We start from the raw sequence: 18,042 nt of genomic DNA on the forward strand, positions 1-18,042 counted from the left end.
ATTGCATTTCTCCGGCTTTATTTATGTTAATATCCTGGGAATGACTTGCATATTTCAACCTTACGATGAGTTAATCATTAATTAAGATCTTACAAAACTGAAGTCAGAAATCAGCAATCTAGAAAAAGAAAGAAATTATCTTGTAAAGTGTATGTTTAGAAAAAGGTGTGTAGGTTAATTTTAATTTGGGATAGCTTAGATAAAGGGAAAAAGGGAAGAGCAGAAACACATTCCATTGTGGCACAGTTCATCTCATTGGACAACGCTGCTTTTTGTGAAGGTCATGCCTCACATTTAAACATCTGTAAAGGGCTGTGGTTTGCTGGTGGTTTCTTTCTCATCCAAGTGAATTATAGAATCATTAAGGTTGGAAAATACTTTTAAAAATCATTGAATCCCACTAACCTAGCACTGCAATATTCACTGGTAAACCATGCCCCCGGCTGCCACACCCATATGCTTTTTTAACACTTCCAGGGAATGGTGGTTCCACCACTTCCTTGGGCAGTCTTTCCTATGCTTCACCACCCTTCCAGCGAGGAAAGTTTTCCTGATATCCTATCTAAATCTCACCTGGCACATCTTCAGGCCATTTCCTCTTGTCCTGTCACTTGTTACTTGGGAGAAGAGACCAACCCTCACCTGGTTACACCCTCTCAGGCAGTTGTAGAGAGTGATCAGGTCTCCTGTGAGCCTTCTTTTCCTCAGGCTAAACAACTCCATCTTCCTCAGGTGCTCCTCATAAGCCTTGTGCTACAGACCCTTCACCAGCTCCGTTGCCCTTCTTTGGACATGCTTCAGCCCCTCAATGTCCTTCCTGGAACTGAGTGGCCCAGAATCAGAAACAGAATTCAAGGTGTGGCCTCGCCAGTGCTGGGTACAGGGGGACAGTCACTGCCCTGGTCCTGCTGGCCACACTGTTGCTGACACAGGCCAGGATGCCATTGGCCTTCTTGGCCACCTGGGCACAGCTGGCTCATGTTCAGCAGCTGTTCACCAGCACCCCCAGGTCCTTTTCCTCTGGGCCACATTCCAGCCACTCTGCCCCAGTCTGTAGCACTGCCTGGGGTTGTTGTGACCCAAGTGCAGGACCTGGCAGTGGGCCTTGTTGAACCCCATAACTTTGGCTTTGGCCCATTGATCCATCCTGTCCAGATCCCTCTGCAGAGCCTTCTGCCCTCCAACAGATCAACCCTCCCACCTGACTTGGTGTCGTCTGTGAACTGACCAAGGGGGTACTCAATGCCCTCTTTCAGGTTGTCAGCAAAGACATTAAACAGGACTGGCCCCAGTACTGAGCCCTGGAGAACACTGCTCGTGACTGGCTGTCAGCTGGATGTAACTCCATGCACCACCACACTCTGGGCTTGGCCATTCAGACAGATTTTACCCAGTGAACAGTATGTTTCTTCATGCCATGAGAAACCAGTTTCTCCACGAGAATGTTGTGGGAGACAGTGTCAAAGGCTTTACTAAAATAAAGTTAGACAACATCCACAGCCTTTCCCTCACCAGCTAAGTGGGTCACTCCTGATAGTTCCCTGGTTTCTCCTGCCCCTGCTTCTTGTAGATGGATGTCAGATTTGATACCTTCCAGCAACTGGGACCTCTCTGGTTAGCCAGGACTACTCCCTCAGATTGCTCTTCTCCACAAAGTTTGCATTTGCAGCAAATTTTCTCCAGGTGTACTTACACCATGGAAACAGCCAGGCAGTCTAGAGCACTGCAAATGAAGTGCACCGTAGCTTTCTGTGTGTTTGAAGCATGAAGCCTGCTGAAATGAAAAGGATGAACCAGTTCCCAGTGCTCCTGTCTGTCAGTGAAGACATACAACAGAGACACAGGAATTTGTGCACTGGGTGGATGGAAAGCACAGAGAGGTGTTAGCTCCAGCTCCATCTGCATCTAGGCACCGATTCTAAACTGCATGCAAAGAGAGATTTAGGCTGTTCAGAGGATGCTGGAAGAATGAAGAGATGCCCAATATGAGTGCTGGGAAGGTCCTTTGCAGGTGGTGGGACAGAGGAGTTAGTGGGACAGTTCATCTTCCCTCCCCACAGGAGTCTGCAGGGATGCTGGCTACACTGCCCTGCTCCCTTCCTGCTCCAAACACCCTCTTCCCAGCTTGGAGGAGAGCACAGCCTTGGCAGAGTGGGATGTCGCAATGAAGTAACAGTCTCTGTTTTTAAAGAATGCTTTATTCACTACATCCTAGAAATGTACCGTAAATGGAGCAGGAACTAAATAAACTCAGAGGCTTCTGACAATACAGAGAAGAGATACAATAAAATATCTAAAATACTAGCTCTTTTGAGAATAAGGCACACTAGCTTTGTTTTTTTTATATATACTTTTTTTCTTAAAGTAATTTGTTCTTAACCTAAAGATGTTCACATTTCAAGTTATAAGACTTACCTCAGTAGTAGTGTACATGAAATGGTTTAGAAGCAAGTGTCAAGACAGGTATGGGAGGGAGGCTCAGCATGACCTGGCTGCCTGCCTGCCTGGGTCCTGCCTGCATCCCTGGGTACTGCCTGCTACTGCCCTGGCACAGGCAGCACCACTGGTGGCCGGGGGCACCTCACAGTTTTCCCTCATTGACTCCTTTCTCTTCCTGCCACCTCTGTGAGTAACAGGTCCCTTGTCCTGTTGTCCGGGAGAGGATTAGTGGGAAGGGAGCCATCACCTCTCTCCTCTGTCGGTCAGCCATGGCGCGGGGCTGGAAGTGGGCCAGCAGAGGCCCAGACCACTAGACTGCCTTTTCCTGGCCACAGGGATGTTTGTGCACGGCCCAAGGACCCACGCTGGCATTTAGTGTTGAGCCACGTAAGGCCTTAGGCTGGAGGACTGGAGGAGGCAATGCTGACCTCTGTCTGGGGCTTCCCCCTCGGGATTTGCCCAGATCTCCTCCTCTCTCTCACCCTACACAACGGCAGGACCTTGGGGCTGAGGTCTGGGTGTGCTTTCAGATGTGCAGGTACAGACAATAAAGTTTCCTGGGAAGGGGCGTGGAGGGGCAGAGTCCGGCCTAATGGGTAACCTCATAGTGCTTTTGCTAATGGGTCAACAGGGTCAAGGGGAGCTCAGTTTGTCTGAGCAAGAGCACCTAAAATACAACCACTCAATTTTGAGGGAAGCAAAAAGTGTATTAAAAAAGTCACTTAACTGAGCTGCAGTCTGGAAGTGGTTCAGCTGTCAAAATACGGCCAACGTGAAACCCCTTTGGTATGTACTTATACCACAAAAAGTAAAGGAACATTGTTTACTGACTCCCTGCTTCTCACCTTTTGTCATCAGAGCTGTGTTTGCAGAGCTGATGCACTTCATACAAAGGGCAAGATATTTCTTTACCATTTTACTATCTTTTACATTCACTGCACTACTAAATAAAAGCCTTTAAACAGGCCACAAAACACTGCAATAATATATTTACTTCTTAATAAAACAAACTTTTTTATAACATTGCAATAAAAGGTTTTTGTTTTGTGGCAAACCACATACCATGTAAATTTGCAACATAAAATGACTTTAAAAATGTATATTAAAAGATATTTACAAGCTCTATGTCTTAAAATCATTGGGTCTAATCACTCCCACCCCTGATGTGCATGTACAACTCCAGTTGTGGAGAAGGGGAATTAAGAGTGGAAGGGAGGCTGGGAGGGAGGCTAGCCCTGTTTCACTAATTCCAGTATCACTACCACCCCTAGTACCTTTGAAATTTCTCATGGAACATGATGGAGCAATGGGGAAGTAATGCTGCACATCCTCTCAGCGAGTGTGGCTACTCTTGCTGACAGCAGCATACATTCTCAGTCACTACAACACATACTTCAAAGAATAAAATGAAGAGCATTGAAAAAAAGCCTTGGCTTTATACTGGATGAAGATCTAAGTCAAGACACCTCGCGTGAAATATCAGCTACTAGTTTCTGCATGTGCTCCAACTACAAGTAGCTTCAATAAATAGAAAATCCATTTGCTAAGAAAAACTTGGAGCCTTTCTTTTGCTAAAAACAAGCCTGCAAATCACACTGTGAAGAGGTATGTGTAAGGAGGCTCTTTTTTCTTTTATCTTTTTTCCAAACAGGCAATATTAGTTACTTGTGATTTCAAATGAGAACGAGCAGATTGTATTAATGCCAGCACAAAAATGCAGAGGTCTTGCACATTTTTCAAATTGCACTTTCCAGTATATTTTTTAAATAAGATACTTGTTGTTTTCTTCTTAAAAAACAAAAAACAAAACAAAAAACTAAGGTATGTATTCTTTAAATATTGAATATACTCTTCAAAATATATTGTTAAAACTTTCCCTAGCTGCTCAGGTGTGCTTTTTAATATATAGCTGATATATTATTAAAGGCACTACAAAATAGACATCTCTGGAGTGCAGAAATTACTAAAAAATAACCTTCATAACTCAAATATATTGAAAATATAACTGCTAAAAAAAAAAGACCCTATGCAACCCCACTACAATGCATATAAATGCACATCAGTGGTGGGCTGGATGCACCGAGGTCCTTTGGAAATGTATGAATACAGGCATGTTAAATTTTTAAAAATAGCCTAAAAAAGTTAGTGAAAACTTCAAGCATAGAAAATATTTCAAACATGTTTTTCTCTTACATTCTTCACTTTCTGCATTGTTTAACCAAGCCCAAACATTTACTCTTTCGCAGACAGTTCTTTCTTCATAAATAGTAAAGTGTTCCTTCAGTGTGTGTTTCTGCACCACCCTCCTCTGCCGACAGTTTCAGTACGTCTGGTAGACGTCATGGATGGGCACCTGGATGGTGGCAGCTGGGAATGCTGGGGGGATGTAGCCAGCGTATCCTCCGTAGGCAGCAGCAGCAGCAGCGGCAGCATTCTTCTGTAGCGTGGCTATTGTTGCTGTGGCTGCAGCAGGCGCCGCAAAGGGCACATAACTTGTCCCATAAATCCCGGCGGCAGGGATCCGCTGCACATTGGGAGCCATGGTGTACACCGGTGTGATGGGGCGACCCTGGAAGGAAAGGGTTCAGACCTCAAAAAAAGTACTTACTTTGCCCTGAATGGCAAACCCCCTAGAAGGGAAGGAGGTAATGGGAGGGTAGGCAGTACATGCCCTGTTGATTGAGAGTTATGCTGTCATGGGAGGCTGTTCCTTCCCTCACAGTTTGGGTCCCCCATAGTGGGGAAAGCAGCGGCCCAATGTGCAGATGTCTAAGACAGGTCAGATGAACTTCAGGGCTCTTGGGCGCTGTGACATCTTCAAGAGCATCTCCTGAATGGAAGCAGGACAAGAGTCTAGGGTTTCCCCCCACTGGGTATGCATAGCAGGATGTATGGGAAGCTGGAAGTATGGGAAGCAGAATTTCTGTGCTGAACTCACCTGGAAGGGAGGAGGTGTTGAGACAGCTGGTATTACAGCTGCGGCTGCAGCTGCTGCGGCAGCTGCTGCACTAGCTGGGTCCTGCTGCACAGCTATGGGGTTGATGATGTGCTCAACTGTGTGGATTTTGCCATCTTCCATCATCTTGGCTGGTGGTGCGGCCTGAAACATGGAGTACTGGGCACCAATGGCAGGGATGGCCACTAGGAGAGACCAGACACATCAGATACATCAGAAGAGCGTTTCCAGGACCTCATGTCAAAGAGTTCTCCATCCCAGCTGTGCCAACTGTCCAGCAGCAATCCTGTGCTGCTCTTACCAGGTGAGGTAGCCTTGTGTGCAGGCAGGGGACCTGGGGCACCTCTGCCCTCCCCATGTGTGGGAGCACCATGGCTGATGCACAGTGACAGGCCTGGTGCCGGCTGTTTGGTCCAGCATTTTCCCCCATGCTCCTGCCATGAGTGTCCTAGGGCCAGAGTCCTCCTGGCTACTGGGAGCTGCAACCCAGATTTACGCAACCCTTTCTGACCACTGCTGTCCTTCCCACCGCCTGAGAGTGTGGCCTGAGCACAAGGGGTAAGAGCGTGCAATGTCCCAGTGAGGTCCCCGCTCCAGCTGTTGACATCAAGGAATATGGTGCTGCCATAGGAAGAGCTGCTCCAGGACAGAAAGTTGTGGGTTGTACTGCAGAAGTTACAGGCAGCAGCTGGTCCACTTTACATGCCATCCTTTGGCCAACCCTGTGAAATATCAGCTCATTTACCAGCATTTCCCAGGACTGGCTTGGCTAAATATGTTTTATCCCATCTGTCTGCTTCAGGACCAATCTACTTAATGACATTAAAAAAAAAGAAACTTCTCTTTAGGAAATTCTTGCTCATGCCAAAATTGGACAACATGATACAATTAGAGCCATGGTCTTTCAGACAAAGGGAGAACACTCTGGTCAGAATAATAGTGTTCAGGTAGTGAGTTTATACATGGTCCAGAATGGAGCTTCATGGCTTGCTCAGGGAAGAAACATTCTTTGCTGAACATTCCCAATAATCACAATAATTGCATGTGGCCCCCTCCAATGTGCACTTGTAGCCCAGAAAAACCAACTGTATTCTGGACTGTATCAAAAGCAGGCCAGCAACCTGAGGGAGGTGATTCTGCCCCTCTACTCTGCTCCAGTTCTACTTCTACACCAAGTCCACCAGGTCAGCTCAAACCAGTTTTATCTCTGGTTTAAATATCCTGGATAATTTCTCACCAAGGCAAAGAGCTTATATGCTCCATTATGCAATAACTTCTGGCAGAAGAACAGTAGCAGGTATCCTGGGTATTGGGGTGACCTCTCAGGAGTATTCCAACTATTTGCAAAGAAATGAGCTTTAACGTTGATCTAAAAAGGAGGCAGGATACTTTGCAGTCAGTACATTTCTACTCCTCTGTTCTGGTAATGTGCTTTCGAAGTCATACCCTCTTCATGACAGAGGTAAGTCTTGCGTGTGGTACCTTTTATTAGATCAGCTGATCTGACTGGGGAAAACAGACCAGGTACTTCTGTGCTCAGAGGCTGTGCTGGAACCATATGATAGGGAAAGGTCTGATAAAAAAAATCTGAATCTCAGCATGCTTCAAGTATAGAAACACTTAGACTTGAGCTTCAAGCTTTTGTTTAGCAGTCGAATGAAATACAGATACCACTAATAAGCATGCATTTCCAAGCTCACTTTTCAAGCATCCTTTAGTAATACCTGGAATTCCTGAAGTATCTTTGCAAATACTCATAGTGGTAATATTTTTCTGGTGGCGAGTGGGTAGTTTTCTCAGGAAGTCTGATCTTCCTTTGGAAAGAACTCTAATCTTAATAGACTTCCTTTGTCTCTAGACTTCTGACATTGTCTTATGCAGCTGTTATGAAGAACTCTTCACAGCCTTCATTAGATGCAAGCTGTAATTTTCACTGACATGAATGGAACATGTTTTGGGAAGCCACTGTAGCTCTATTATTAAACAATGCTTAGATCCTGCAGTTACAGTTTACTTGGAAAGAGAAACGGAGAGAAGACATGAGGACTTCTGCAAGAGGGCTTGTCCCCATCACCTTCAAGGACCTTCTTCCTCAGGCTACTTTTTCAAATAAAAAATCTTGAGGAATGGCAGAGCTTCAGCTTTCATCTTGTTCACTTGGGAATGGCAAGGGCTGGGTAGTCAGCTGAGGAAGTGGCAGAAGGAGGCAATCCCTTCCCCAGCCCTTGGACTGGCTCATCAGAACCCGGCAGAGATGAGAGCACTCCTGTAGGCACTGCACTGCTGCAAGATGGACCCCGAGGGCCTCCTGCATTGCTCCTTCCCCATGCCACTGATGGAGATGGAGGAGCTTGCCTCAGCAAGGGACTTTCCTGCAATGGGAAAGCCCCAGATCATTTTCTCAGCCTTGTACCACTGGAGAAATACGAACGAAATGGGAGGGCTCCAGCCCGGCTGGAAATCTAAGATAGGAATCTCCCAGGGTGAAATTAGCATTGAAGACATTAAAAGAGAGAAAGATTGCTCTTAGTCACCATATTCTAGTCCACATGGCTAGAAGGAGAGCAAAGTCTGCTTCCTCCTCAGGAAATGCAGAAGGGGACAGGAGTGCGCATTGCTTTGGTCCTTTTTTCCTTTGGCCTGAAGAGTTCCCAGATATTCGTATCCCCCCACACACACACTGTGTGCCTCTTGTGTGAAGAGAGCCTGGCCAGGGTCAGGAGGCACCCCGCACAAGGGAGCACTGAGCCCCAACCTTGGGGCCGCCCCCATTGCTGCAGTCACAGTCACAGACTGGCCCTGGAGGGCTGCTCACATGCTTGAGACAGGGCTTGGAGTGGGGGCTTGCCCACCACCCCTGCTTTCCTCCCCTCCTTACACATACTAACCTGCACCAGGCTTAATGGCCACTGGATTGACTGCAGGTAACTCCAAGTTGGGAACCAGTTCATATCCTTTCTCTTGCTGTTTTCCTTTGCCTTCATGGTACCTGCTGTAGATCCCACGGCCAGCGGAGTATCCCCCCAGGTAGGAACCCCTGGGACCCGGGGCTCTGTTGCCAGCTGCACCTCGCCCTCTGCCTCGTATGCTGCCTGCTTATGATAACAACACAGAAGATGGTGAATAATGGAGAGTGACAGCCCCTTGGGGAGCACGAGTGACCCCAGGCTGAGATACAGAGGCTTGATCTTAGAAATGTGGCTGCTGAAGTCAGCAGGATTAAGTCTTAGCGACCCCACTTAGGAAAACAGAAGTGCCTAAGAAGCATCCCATAAGCCTATGCTTATTTAGCTTTTGATGTTTGTGAGCATATATTAATTGCTCACTTATATTGAAGCAACTCTTGTGGCAAATGTTATGGGTTCAATGCAGTCAGTAGAGAGAGAGGGGATCCTCAGGGTGATTTCTGTGCATTCGGAACAGCTTCTGCTTTCAGCTGTCCTCCAGAGGAGACCCAACTTGTCAACTGGCTGCAATGGGACCCTGCCAAGATGGCACAGCATCATACCTGGCCTTTACCCAACTTTGTCCCACCACTGCATATATTTTTATTAATGTTGTTTAATTGTTTTCTCTGTTATTTTATTAGTAAGGTGCATATAACCCATTTCCAAAAATACTGCTTTTATTCATCTTAGTGACTCCACATGTGTTACAACAGTACTTTAAACACAGCAGTATTAATGTGCTCTATGATGGTCTAATTGACTATTTAGACTGTTACTCAACTCCATCATAGTTCATTGCAAGTACAAATCTGAAAATTGAGAAGAAGCTGAAATTCTTGAACAACTAGGGTTAAAAATACTTCTTGGTTTATGTGAATGCTTTAAGAATATATTCATGCTAAATTGCTTCTTCTATGGAAATACACATCAAATTTCAGGAAACTGTAATTCCTGTAAGTACAGGATAATTATAATTATAATACCAGTTATAGCTGTTAGGGTCATTTGATGAATAAGTGATTTTTGGTTAATTTTTAATGACTGCAACTGATAACTAATTAAGGTATACATAATAAAAGAATTATTTTTCACTCACGTGATTCCTTCTGCTCGTAGTTCTCAAATGACTTTACGAAGGACAGCATTACTGTCATTTTAATGCGGAGGGTAAATGACACCTAGAGAGCTCCTAAGGCTTTCCCTAACATCCCTCCCTTTGTATAACTAGGTCACCATACTCACGCCTCTAGAGCGCTCTGTCATAGGATCAAGCTCTTTGAAAGGAGACATCAGAAGATGGAATCCTTAGACTTGCTCAGACTTATTACAACACTCATAAAATCCAGATCCCTCTCTTCCCCATCCCATGCTTGGTCTGTTAGCTCATTCTTTACCATATATTTGATACCTTTCCCATGCTAGCCTGTACATTACTAATTATTTATGGATAAATACACTTTGTGTACTCATAAACTGTAGTCATAAACTAAAGTAAGACCAAACAGAAGTATGACAAAAAGACCTATAAAAGAGTATTACGAAAAAATTGCATGCTACTAGCTGTCCTTTGGCTGAGGCAGGCCTCTTGCATCAGCCTAAGATCAAACCTGCCCATCACATCCCCTAAATGTGCTTACTAACCTTTCACAAAGTAATCTCTGTTGGGGCCGATCAAGGCATTGTATGGATATCCATAGTATGCTAGTGTGTATGGATCACAAGAGTAAACATAGTTGGGTTGCTGAGTTACTTCGGAGGTTGCTGCAGCCCCTCCTTTTGCTGCTTTCTGGTAGCGAGTGTACTGCTCCTTGTCTACCGGCTTGGCCAAAGTAACCTCCAGGCATGAGCCTTCTAGTTCAACACCATTAAGGTTGTTCATGGCATGAATGGCATCTTCCCTGGTTGTAAAGTGCACAAAGGCATAATCACGTATTTTTTTCACTCTCTCTACACAGCCAGGGTTAAACTGACCAAACACCTTTTTAATGGTGTCCTCTGTGGTCTCAATCATTAAATTCCTCACATATAGGATTTTAACAGTCTCCATGACATCTTCATCCACATCTATCTCTGGTTCTGCCCAGTCAACAGCAATTTGATGTCCCCACAGCTGGATCCTTCCTGGCATGAGTTTTCTCCTGGCCATGGCTGCTGCTCGATGGCTCTCATACTCCACAAAGGCAAAGCCTCTGTTCTTCATTTTGTCTGCAGCGCTAGCATACACGATGACATCCAGCACACCTTCTGTCACCTTGGCAATCTCTTCCAGGATCTCCTCTCTCTTCTTCATCTTGGGAATGCCTCCGATGAAGAGCCGGCAGTTATCCACACTGCAGCACACACCCAGCAGCCTGCCGGGACGGATTTCATAGTTGTTCAGCTCCCTGACAGCACGCTTCGCCTCATGCTTCTGTGTGTACATCACGAAGGCGTAGCCCCGGTTCTTCCCATCAAAGTCCATCATCAGGCGCATTTCGTAGATGCGGCCGACAGACTCGAACACAGGAACGAGCTCATCTTCATAGACATCACGGGGGATTTTGCCCACAAAGACTTCACAGCCACGAGGAGGGTGTAGGCCCTCCCAGCCGGGAGGAGGGCCTCCATACTTGCGTTGCCCGTTCTCCTGGATCATACTATATCCAGTGCGGGCCATGAGGGCCAGCAGAGCTGCCTCGTTGGGCGCACCAGCAACGCCTTCAGGGACTTTTGTGGTGGCCACATTAGTGGAATCATTGCTCATCCTTGCAGTGGAATCCTCAGCGGTCATGGCGTCAAACTCATTCACAGCGTGATAAAACCTGGGCAAATGAAGAGGGAGGACACTCGTTAAAAACTATTAGCTACCATCAGAATTTCACCTCTCTCTTTCATTTTCCTGGAGTTGTTCTGCAAGTTTGTTTTTCAAACTGGGACTAAGGCTGCAGAAGAACAGAGGAACAAGCCACACCAGCCTGAAGAGTGATACTGCAGGGACAGTGCATTCTGGACATAGGCACAGCTCCTCTTTGAGGGAATGGTTGAGGATCACCTGCCTACACATCCAAGGCATCAAGAGCTGCTGTCACAGGACACCAAAGTCACATGAATGGATGCCACCAAGTACCTCAAAATCTCAAGACCTTTGAGAGCCTTGTCTCCTCTTTGAAATGGTAGGAAGGAGATCACACAGAATTGGGAGAGAGAGGGAAGCCAGTGGTACCCACCTACAGAGCCTTCCCCTCCCTCTCAGCCACTCGTCTGTTAATCCATTTACTCCTGAACAGCACAAGCACCAGGTGCCATATTCAATGGTGAAAGGTGGCAAATGCATGAGAAGCACCAGACACTGTTTCCATTTGATAACAGCCTTTTGCTCCTCTAGACCTCCACAGTAACTGTCAAGTAGGAAATAATAAATACACTTTAGCATCGGGGGTGGGGGGCAATTCTTGTTCTCTTGTGCAAAGAGTGATCTGATAAGCTTCTGAGCTGCCTGCTGCTCGTGTTACAATGTCTAACATGCTTGTCTCTTCCATTATTACAGCAGGATTTGACAAAAGCTGAAGAGAATCACTCCTTTATGAGAGGCAACTCGCTTTAGACCAAGCGGACAGCACAGCACTGCAAAGCCAGCAAGAGGAAGGCAAATCTCAGAAACCTCATTCTGCATTTGAACACAGGCAGAGAGCAGGAAATGCAGACATACAGGAAATGACGACGCTAATAACCAAAACTGCAAGACGGTGGGCTTTCTTTCTGAGCACAATTAAATAAGACACCTTGGGACTCTGAGACTAGTTAGCTCACTGAATTTTAAAGCTGCAAAGGTCCAGCAGACAATTTAATACAAGTGATTGTATATGACACGGACCATTATATTTTATTGTTACTTGCACACTAGGTCCTATAGCATTTATCTGAGTAAATTGTGTCTTGGCTTCAAGGAAATCAGAGAGCTGCAGACCCCACCACTTCCCTGTATAGCTTGTTTGCTAACCACTCCATCATACAAGCAAGTGTGCAGTATTTTTTATGAGAATTTGTCTGGCTTTTGCTTCCAGATAGGATTACTTGTTAAGCCTTTCTCTGATAGACTGAAGAGTCTTTCAAGACCTCTGCTTATGCCTTGTAATGATATTTAAGTCATTTAATCAAGACACTACTCTGTCTTTTGAATAAAACTTGCAGGCTGAGCTCACAATTAGTCATTTTTTCACCTAAAATTCTTGTATGTTGGTCTTTGTCCAGTTCTCCAGATCTTCAGCCTTTTTCAACCTTTGCTATATACAGGGATGAAGATCATCCCTCCTTCTTCTCCCCATGTCTCTGTATTGCCAAAGCCTGTTTCTTCACACCTTCTCACTAGCAAATCACATGGAATTGGGTGGTTTTTTTTCAATTCTAATCTCAAATCCTTTATAGAAGCACCACTTGCTGTGGTTATGTCCCATGTAGCAGGCATGACTTACTATTTTACTCCTTAATGATACAACCTTGCATTCAGCCCTATTCCAACTGCCTTTGAGTAGATCCCACCTATTGAATGTTACACAATTGGCTCCTCCTTATTGTGTTTTACAACTCCATCAGTCTTTCCTTCACTGATTTATTTGTCATGATTTGCATTCATCACCAGTCTGTTGATGGAACTGTCAAAATACACTGACCCTTGTAGGACACTCTGCAAACCACCATAAGAAATGCTCCCAATATCTGAGTTTGACACGGTTATTTAAAACCAAAAAAAAAAAAAAAAGAACGAAGCTTCAGACAGATTTATTTATTCTATGTAGTTGTCTTATTCAGTGAGACACAGGTTTCTCTCTGTCCCACGAGGACTCAGACATACACCCTTCATTTGAATGATTTGGCCATTGCATTGGTTACCATGTAGGAAGATCTTTCACTAGTACAGCAAGCCCAAGCCCATAAAAATATAAGGACAAATTTTAAGCACCAAAGTCTGATTTGTATGGTTCACAAAATCCATTTAAATCCTAGTAACCTCAGCACCTCAGATTTTTTTCAGTTAAGGTCCTGAGCTGCCCAGAATTGTGCTGGTCTATACCCAGAGATGCCTCTGCACCAGCCAGGGCAAACACCACTGTGCTTGGTTCATCTCCTAAGTGCATTTGGGATTGGGAAACCAGACCTCTGAGCTTTGTGGTGGGACCTGATCCTGCATGTGTTTTTGGGCCATGAGTGTTGCATGCTGATGCTTCTGAGCCATTTTAATTTAAAAATATGGAGAGCAGAGGAGAAGATAAAGAAAGTGGAGGGCAGTAATAGTGATGCTGATGCTCAGGCAATACTTCAGTAAAATAATTCCTTTGAAGCCAGGTCTGTCATGGATAGCTTCTTGTTTTAAAATGCTGTTGATACACGTTTCTCTCAGATTCAAATGCTACCCTTTAACAGTCAGACATTTTAATTTTATTCCTGGGAATTATTTGAAATAATTAAGAAAATTAAGGCAGAGTAAAACAGCTTCATTTTTTGCTTCACAATTTGCTCCTAAAAGTGTAACTTCACCTTTCTTGGAATAAAAGCAAAGCTTGTTATACAAACACTTCGGTGGGAAATAATCATTACCTTTACATGGGCCACCTGTTGGTAAGTGAAGTACTTATCACCCCAAGTTAGGCTAAATTTAAAAATTAGCAATTCCATTCTAACCACCAGTTTTAGGTCAACTTACAAAATAAGTCTCTATATCTCTGTTATCTGCAGGGCTCTGTGTCTGGGGCTACAGTCTGGAAAGCTACAGATGATCACTGGGATTGTGGAGTAAGGGGAGACGAAACAGAATCTCCCCTGACCCCCAGAAACCAATTGGTAATTCAGTGACCATGCAAGAGATTGCAAATTCTCCAGCACTTTGCGTTGCATCAGCAGGATGATTTCTTGTATCGAAAGTTATACATGAAGCTGCTTCTAAGCGCTGCTGGCCATCTTTGCTGCAGGCACTCCATACATCATTTGTGATAATGCATAATTAAAAATTCCTTGTGAACCTAAAATGCATTTATCCCTATGTAATTTATTGGGAATCAAGATTCATGATCAAATGTGGTTTGGGTTTTTTTCCCTGTGCAACTACCCAGAGCTGGGTTTCATAAGTAGGTACTACCTAAGAAAGTTATAGAGCGCATGTAGTCCTAATTGTTGTAACTAAATACACGCTTAACAACTTAGTCATTGCCACGTTATACAATCAACATTTTACATAGTTCAGATATCATTTCCCTTGATGAGAAAATGCACAAGCTGTCTGGTCTGAGAACTCTTCTCTCCTGCTGTTACTGCCTTTCAAAATGGGCTACCAACAAAACCTAACCCTTTTCAGACTGAAATGCAATCCCTCTCAAGAAAACAGTTTTCGAAAATACCAGTTTCCAAAGTGTTCAAACCTACTTGTGCATTTTTTAAGTCAACAGTAAACTGTTCATGAAAACTTACTACCATGTGTTGTGGGTGAACACAAGGCATGGGCTAGTACTACGAGTCTAGTGGCCTTAATAAAGCCAAGCTGATTTCCAACCATCCAATACGTGAGATTAATGCTAGAAAAGGCAAAAATTTAATCTCCATTAAAATGCAGTGTCTTGTGAAATATAAGTGCTTGGTTTCTAGACTCTGAGGAGGAAGGTACACCTGATCTTGATAACATGGATTCATAAAAGAGAGAGAAAAAAATATTTCTAACAAGAAAGGTTGTGTTTTGGAGACAACTAAGTTTTAAACTACTCATTACCAGGACTGAAGCAAGTCCTTGGCTTCTTCTCAGAAAAAGGTAAATCCTGCTTGAGTGTTCAACACCATGTTAGATGAATGGTAACATCTGCCAGCCTACAGGAGCAACGCTTATGAGCCCCTCAGTTCAGCATCTCTGCTCCAAGGACTCTTCCTTGCACAGGTGAACTCTCAGACACATACATTTTGCTGAAACCATTCAAATTTCATTTCACTTTGCTTACAAAACTCCTCTGCTGCCAATAGGAAGGGTGTAAATGGTTCTTGCCCTAAACATTAATTACCTGCTTTTTAAAGGTACTTTCTTTGCACATCCCAGAATATTAAATGGCAAACTTATTGTGCTGGCAGTGACTGACCTAAAGCATACTGTGAGCAGGCTGATTAATTGAGGCAGGTATTTTATTAAGTAGAAATACCACACCTTGATTAACAACAATACAGGGCCAGATGGTGATGTCCCTTGTCCCAGGGCAAAGGCAGCTTGGGGCCCCAGCAAGAAAGCAATGCCTAAAGTCCACATATCAACTTATCCCTGGGTTAGTCCAGCACTGGGCGGTGCCCTGTGAAGTAAGGCAGACACGTGCTCCTCTGTTGATCCTAGTGTGGTCAAATAGGCTTTTACAAACACAGGGACACAGCCAGTGTCCTTGTGGCAGTAACTGAGTGTCCACTTCACTCACATGCTCCCATAAAATGAGGTTGTTTATGTTTAGACTTAATTCATCCCTACAGTTTTGTGTTACATAGGTTTAGTGGCATCACGTGTCCTTCTGTGGGTGACAAAACTGCCAGCAGTCACAAAGCCCGGGGACAGGTGCCAGCACCATCACAAATAACAGGAGAGACCAGGGAGATCTGCTGTCTCTGTGATAACCGTCCAGGGGAGGGATGGGGACACCTGTGCCCCACCTGCAGACCCTGTACCATATACACTCCCACTGAGCTGACAGGGCGTGTCCTCATGGACACTGCACAGCTACCGCTTCCTTCAAGAAACTGTCACGGTTTTGCATTTTAAACCACAGAGAGAAAGACGGCTGCTGAAATTTCAAATACACCCTGTTGGCAGAAGGAAATAGCAGCTACTGGTTTAAATGTGACCTTCCTAGTATTTTAGTTGAAATAATAAGGGAAAATGTTGATGCTGCTGATGATGATAGGCAGCAGCTCTAAAAGCATGGCTGTCATTAAAGTTCGTTATTTTCAAATCCTGACTCTATTCTCATGATAATTTTATATTCATAAAATGCATACAAAACCAACAGCTTACTAAGAACTACTGTGTAATTTTATCACAAACATCAGACACCCCAGAACTGCTCCTGCCGAAAACCCAGTTTGCCTGTTTAGAGATCTACTGGCTGAACAGAAAAATTCAGTGGCCTCATCAATTCTAAACAAGGTAGTGACTTGTGCATTGCTTCAAGTGTCATGTGCAAGTTACCTTCCTGTTTAAAGATAATTACAGTATCATTATACATCTCTTTGCTCTTTCTTGCCAAGACTGTCACTCTTTTCCTCCTCAATATTTTCATAAATGAGCTGAACAAAGAAGGTGTCTCTGAGACTGTTGTCGAAGCTGAGCCATGGCATGCCCAACTGCAGGATTCAGGGCCAGCGTGGTTTTCAAAAGGAATTGGACCACACTTTGTTTCCTACATTCTGCCATTAATGAAATGCAGGTGTCCAACATGGAAACTTGTAGCGGGTCAGTGTGAGAGAGTGCAGCATTTCAGCGCAGCTTTTTGGCCAAGGCTCTTTTCTGAAGGTTTTTCAGGCAGGAAAGGGAAGGTTACATGGGATGGATGATGCCTTAACCCTTTTACAAAAAAGCAATACCTGAGGCCAAGAGGCCATGACAGTGTCTGCAGTGTGTCAGACACATTTCTTTACCTGCAGCTAAACTGGGTGAAGAAGTTGCCCCAGGCTAGGTGAAACATTTTGAAAAGGTGAATTTTCTTAATCTGGATCATTTTGGCAAAACTGTGGAAAAAGTGGTGAACTGCATCAGCAGGCCTGAAGGGGCAGGAACACCGGCTGCCAAGAGACTTGATGAGTAGCTTGTGATGAGCAGCTTGGAAGAAACTAACCTCAGAGATCATTGACAATGACATGTCTGTCTGCTGTGCAATTTATCCTGCTGCCAGCACCGCTAACGGACTGCTTATTCTCATCATCATCTGCATGCCTGAACTGGGTCATCAAACTTGTCCCTCTCCAGCCAGGGTCAGGAACTTTTTGGCTCAGGTGCTGCACGCAACACAATGAGATGTGCATGGAGTGCACTTGCTGCACTGCCTATTTCCCATGTATGTTCAGACAAGAACATGTACAAGCAGAGGCTCTCTGCCCACTAGAAGTACTGTACTTAAATATAGAGAGCAACAGTGCCTGAAGAGGTAGGATAAAACCAGCCTACTAAATCCTGAGGCTAGCTGTTGAAATTAGGACAAAAGGAAACCGCCTCAAGTTGCACCAGGGAAGGAAAGATTTCTTCATTGAAAGGGCTGTCAAGCATTGGAACAGGCTGCTCAGGGATGTGGCTGAGTCACCATCTCTGGAGGTATTGAAAAGACACGTAGATGTGGCGCTTAGGGACATGGTTTAGTGGTGGACTTGGCAGTGTTCGGCTAATGGTTGGACTCAAGGATCTTAGAGGTCTTTTCCAACCTAAAGATTCTATGATTTTATGAAATTCATCCTTCTGCTATGGTGACACTTGACGTCCTAATCTACAGCCTACCATCAGAGTTATGACCATTGATTTCATTGCAAGAGTTTGTATTTCATGCTTAAACCTCAGTTTTATTCTGGTCAGTTAGTTATGTTCCCTTTTTATGGGGCAAGGTAATGTTCTGGGCCTGAAAAGCAGTTTTCAGCGTGGATTTACTGCAGAGAGAGTCTGTGCATGGTTTCCAGTTGCTTAAATTTGTCCTAAGTGGCTAAACATGTTAAAAATGT

General features: G+C 44.6%; 1 protein-coding gene across 9 annotated transcripts in view; it reads right to left on the reverse strand.

Annotated features, from left to right (window-relative positions):
- Positions 1–2,180: 2,180 nt before the first annotated feature.
- The window catches only part of RBM47 (RNA binding motif protein 47), a 76,597-nt gene continuing 60,735 nt past the window's right edge, over positions 2,181–18,042 (reverse strand). For 8 of the 9 annotated variants that reach the window (XM_048304672.1, XM_048304669.1, XM_048304666.1 and 5 more), the window contains 4 exons: positions 9,985–11,144; positions 8,284–8,490; positions 5,378–5,580; positions 2,181–5,008 (listed from right to left, as the gene is read on the reverse strand). In XM_048304672.1, coding sequence (XP_048160629.1) covers positions 4,760–5,008; positions 5,378–5,580; positions 8,284–8,490; positions 9,985–11,113 — 1,788 coding nt within the window. In that variant the 5' untranslated portion in view covers positions 11,114–11,144 and the 3' untranslated portion in view covers positions 2,181–4,759. The remainder of the gene's footprint in view (positions 5,009–5,377; positions 5,581–8,283; positions 8,491–9,984; positions 11,145–18,042) is intronic. The other variant, XM_048304667.1, reaches the window with a different exon arrangement.

This window comes from Corvus hawaiiensis, chromosome 5 (assembly GCF_020740725.1).
Source record: "Corvus hawaiiensis isolate bCorHaw1 chromosome 5, bCorHaw1.pri.cur, whole genome shotgun sequence".
In the NCBI taxonomy this organism is placed as follows: Eukaryota; Metazoa; Chordata; class Aves; order Passeriformes; family Corvidae; genus Corvus; species Corvus hawaiiensis.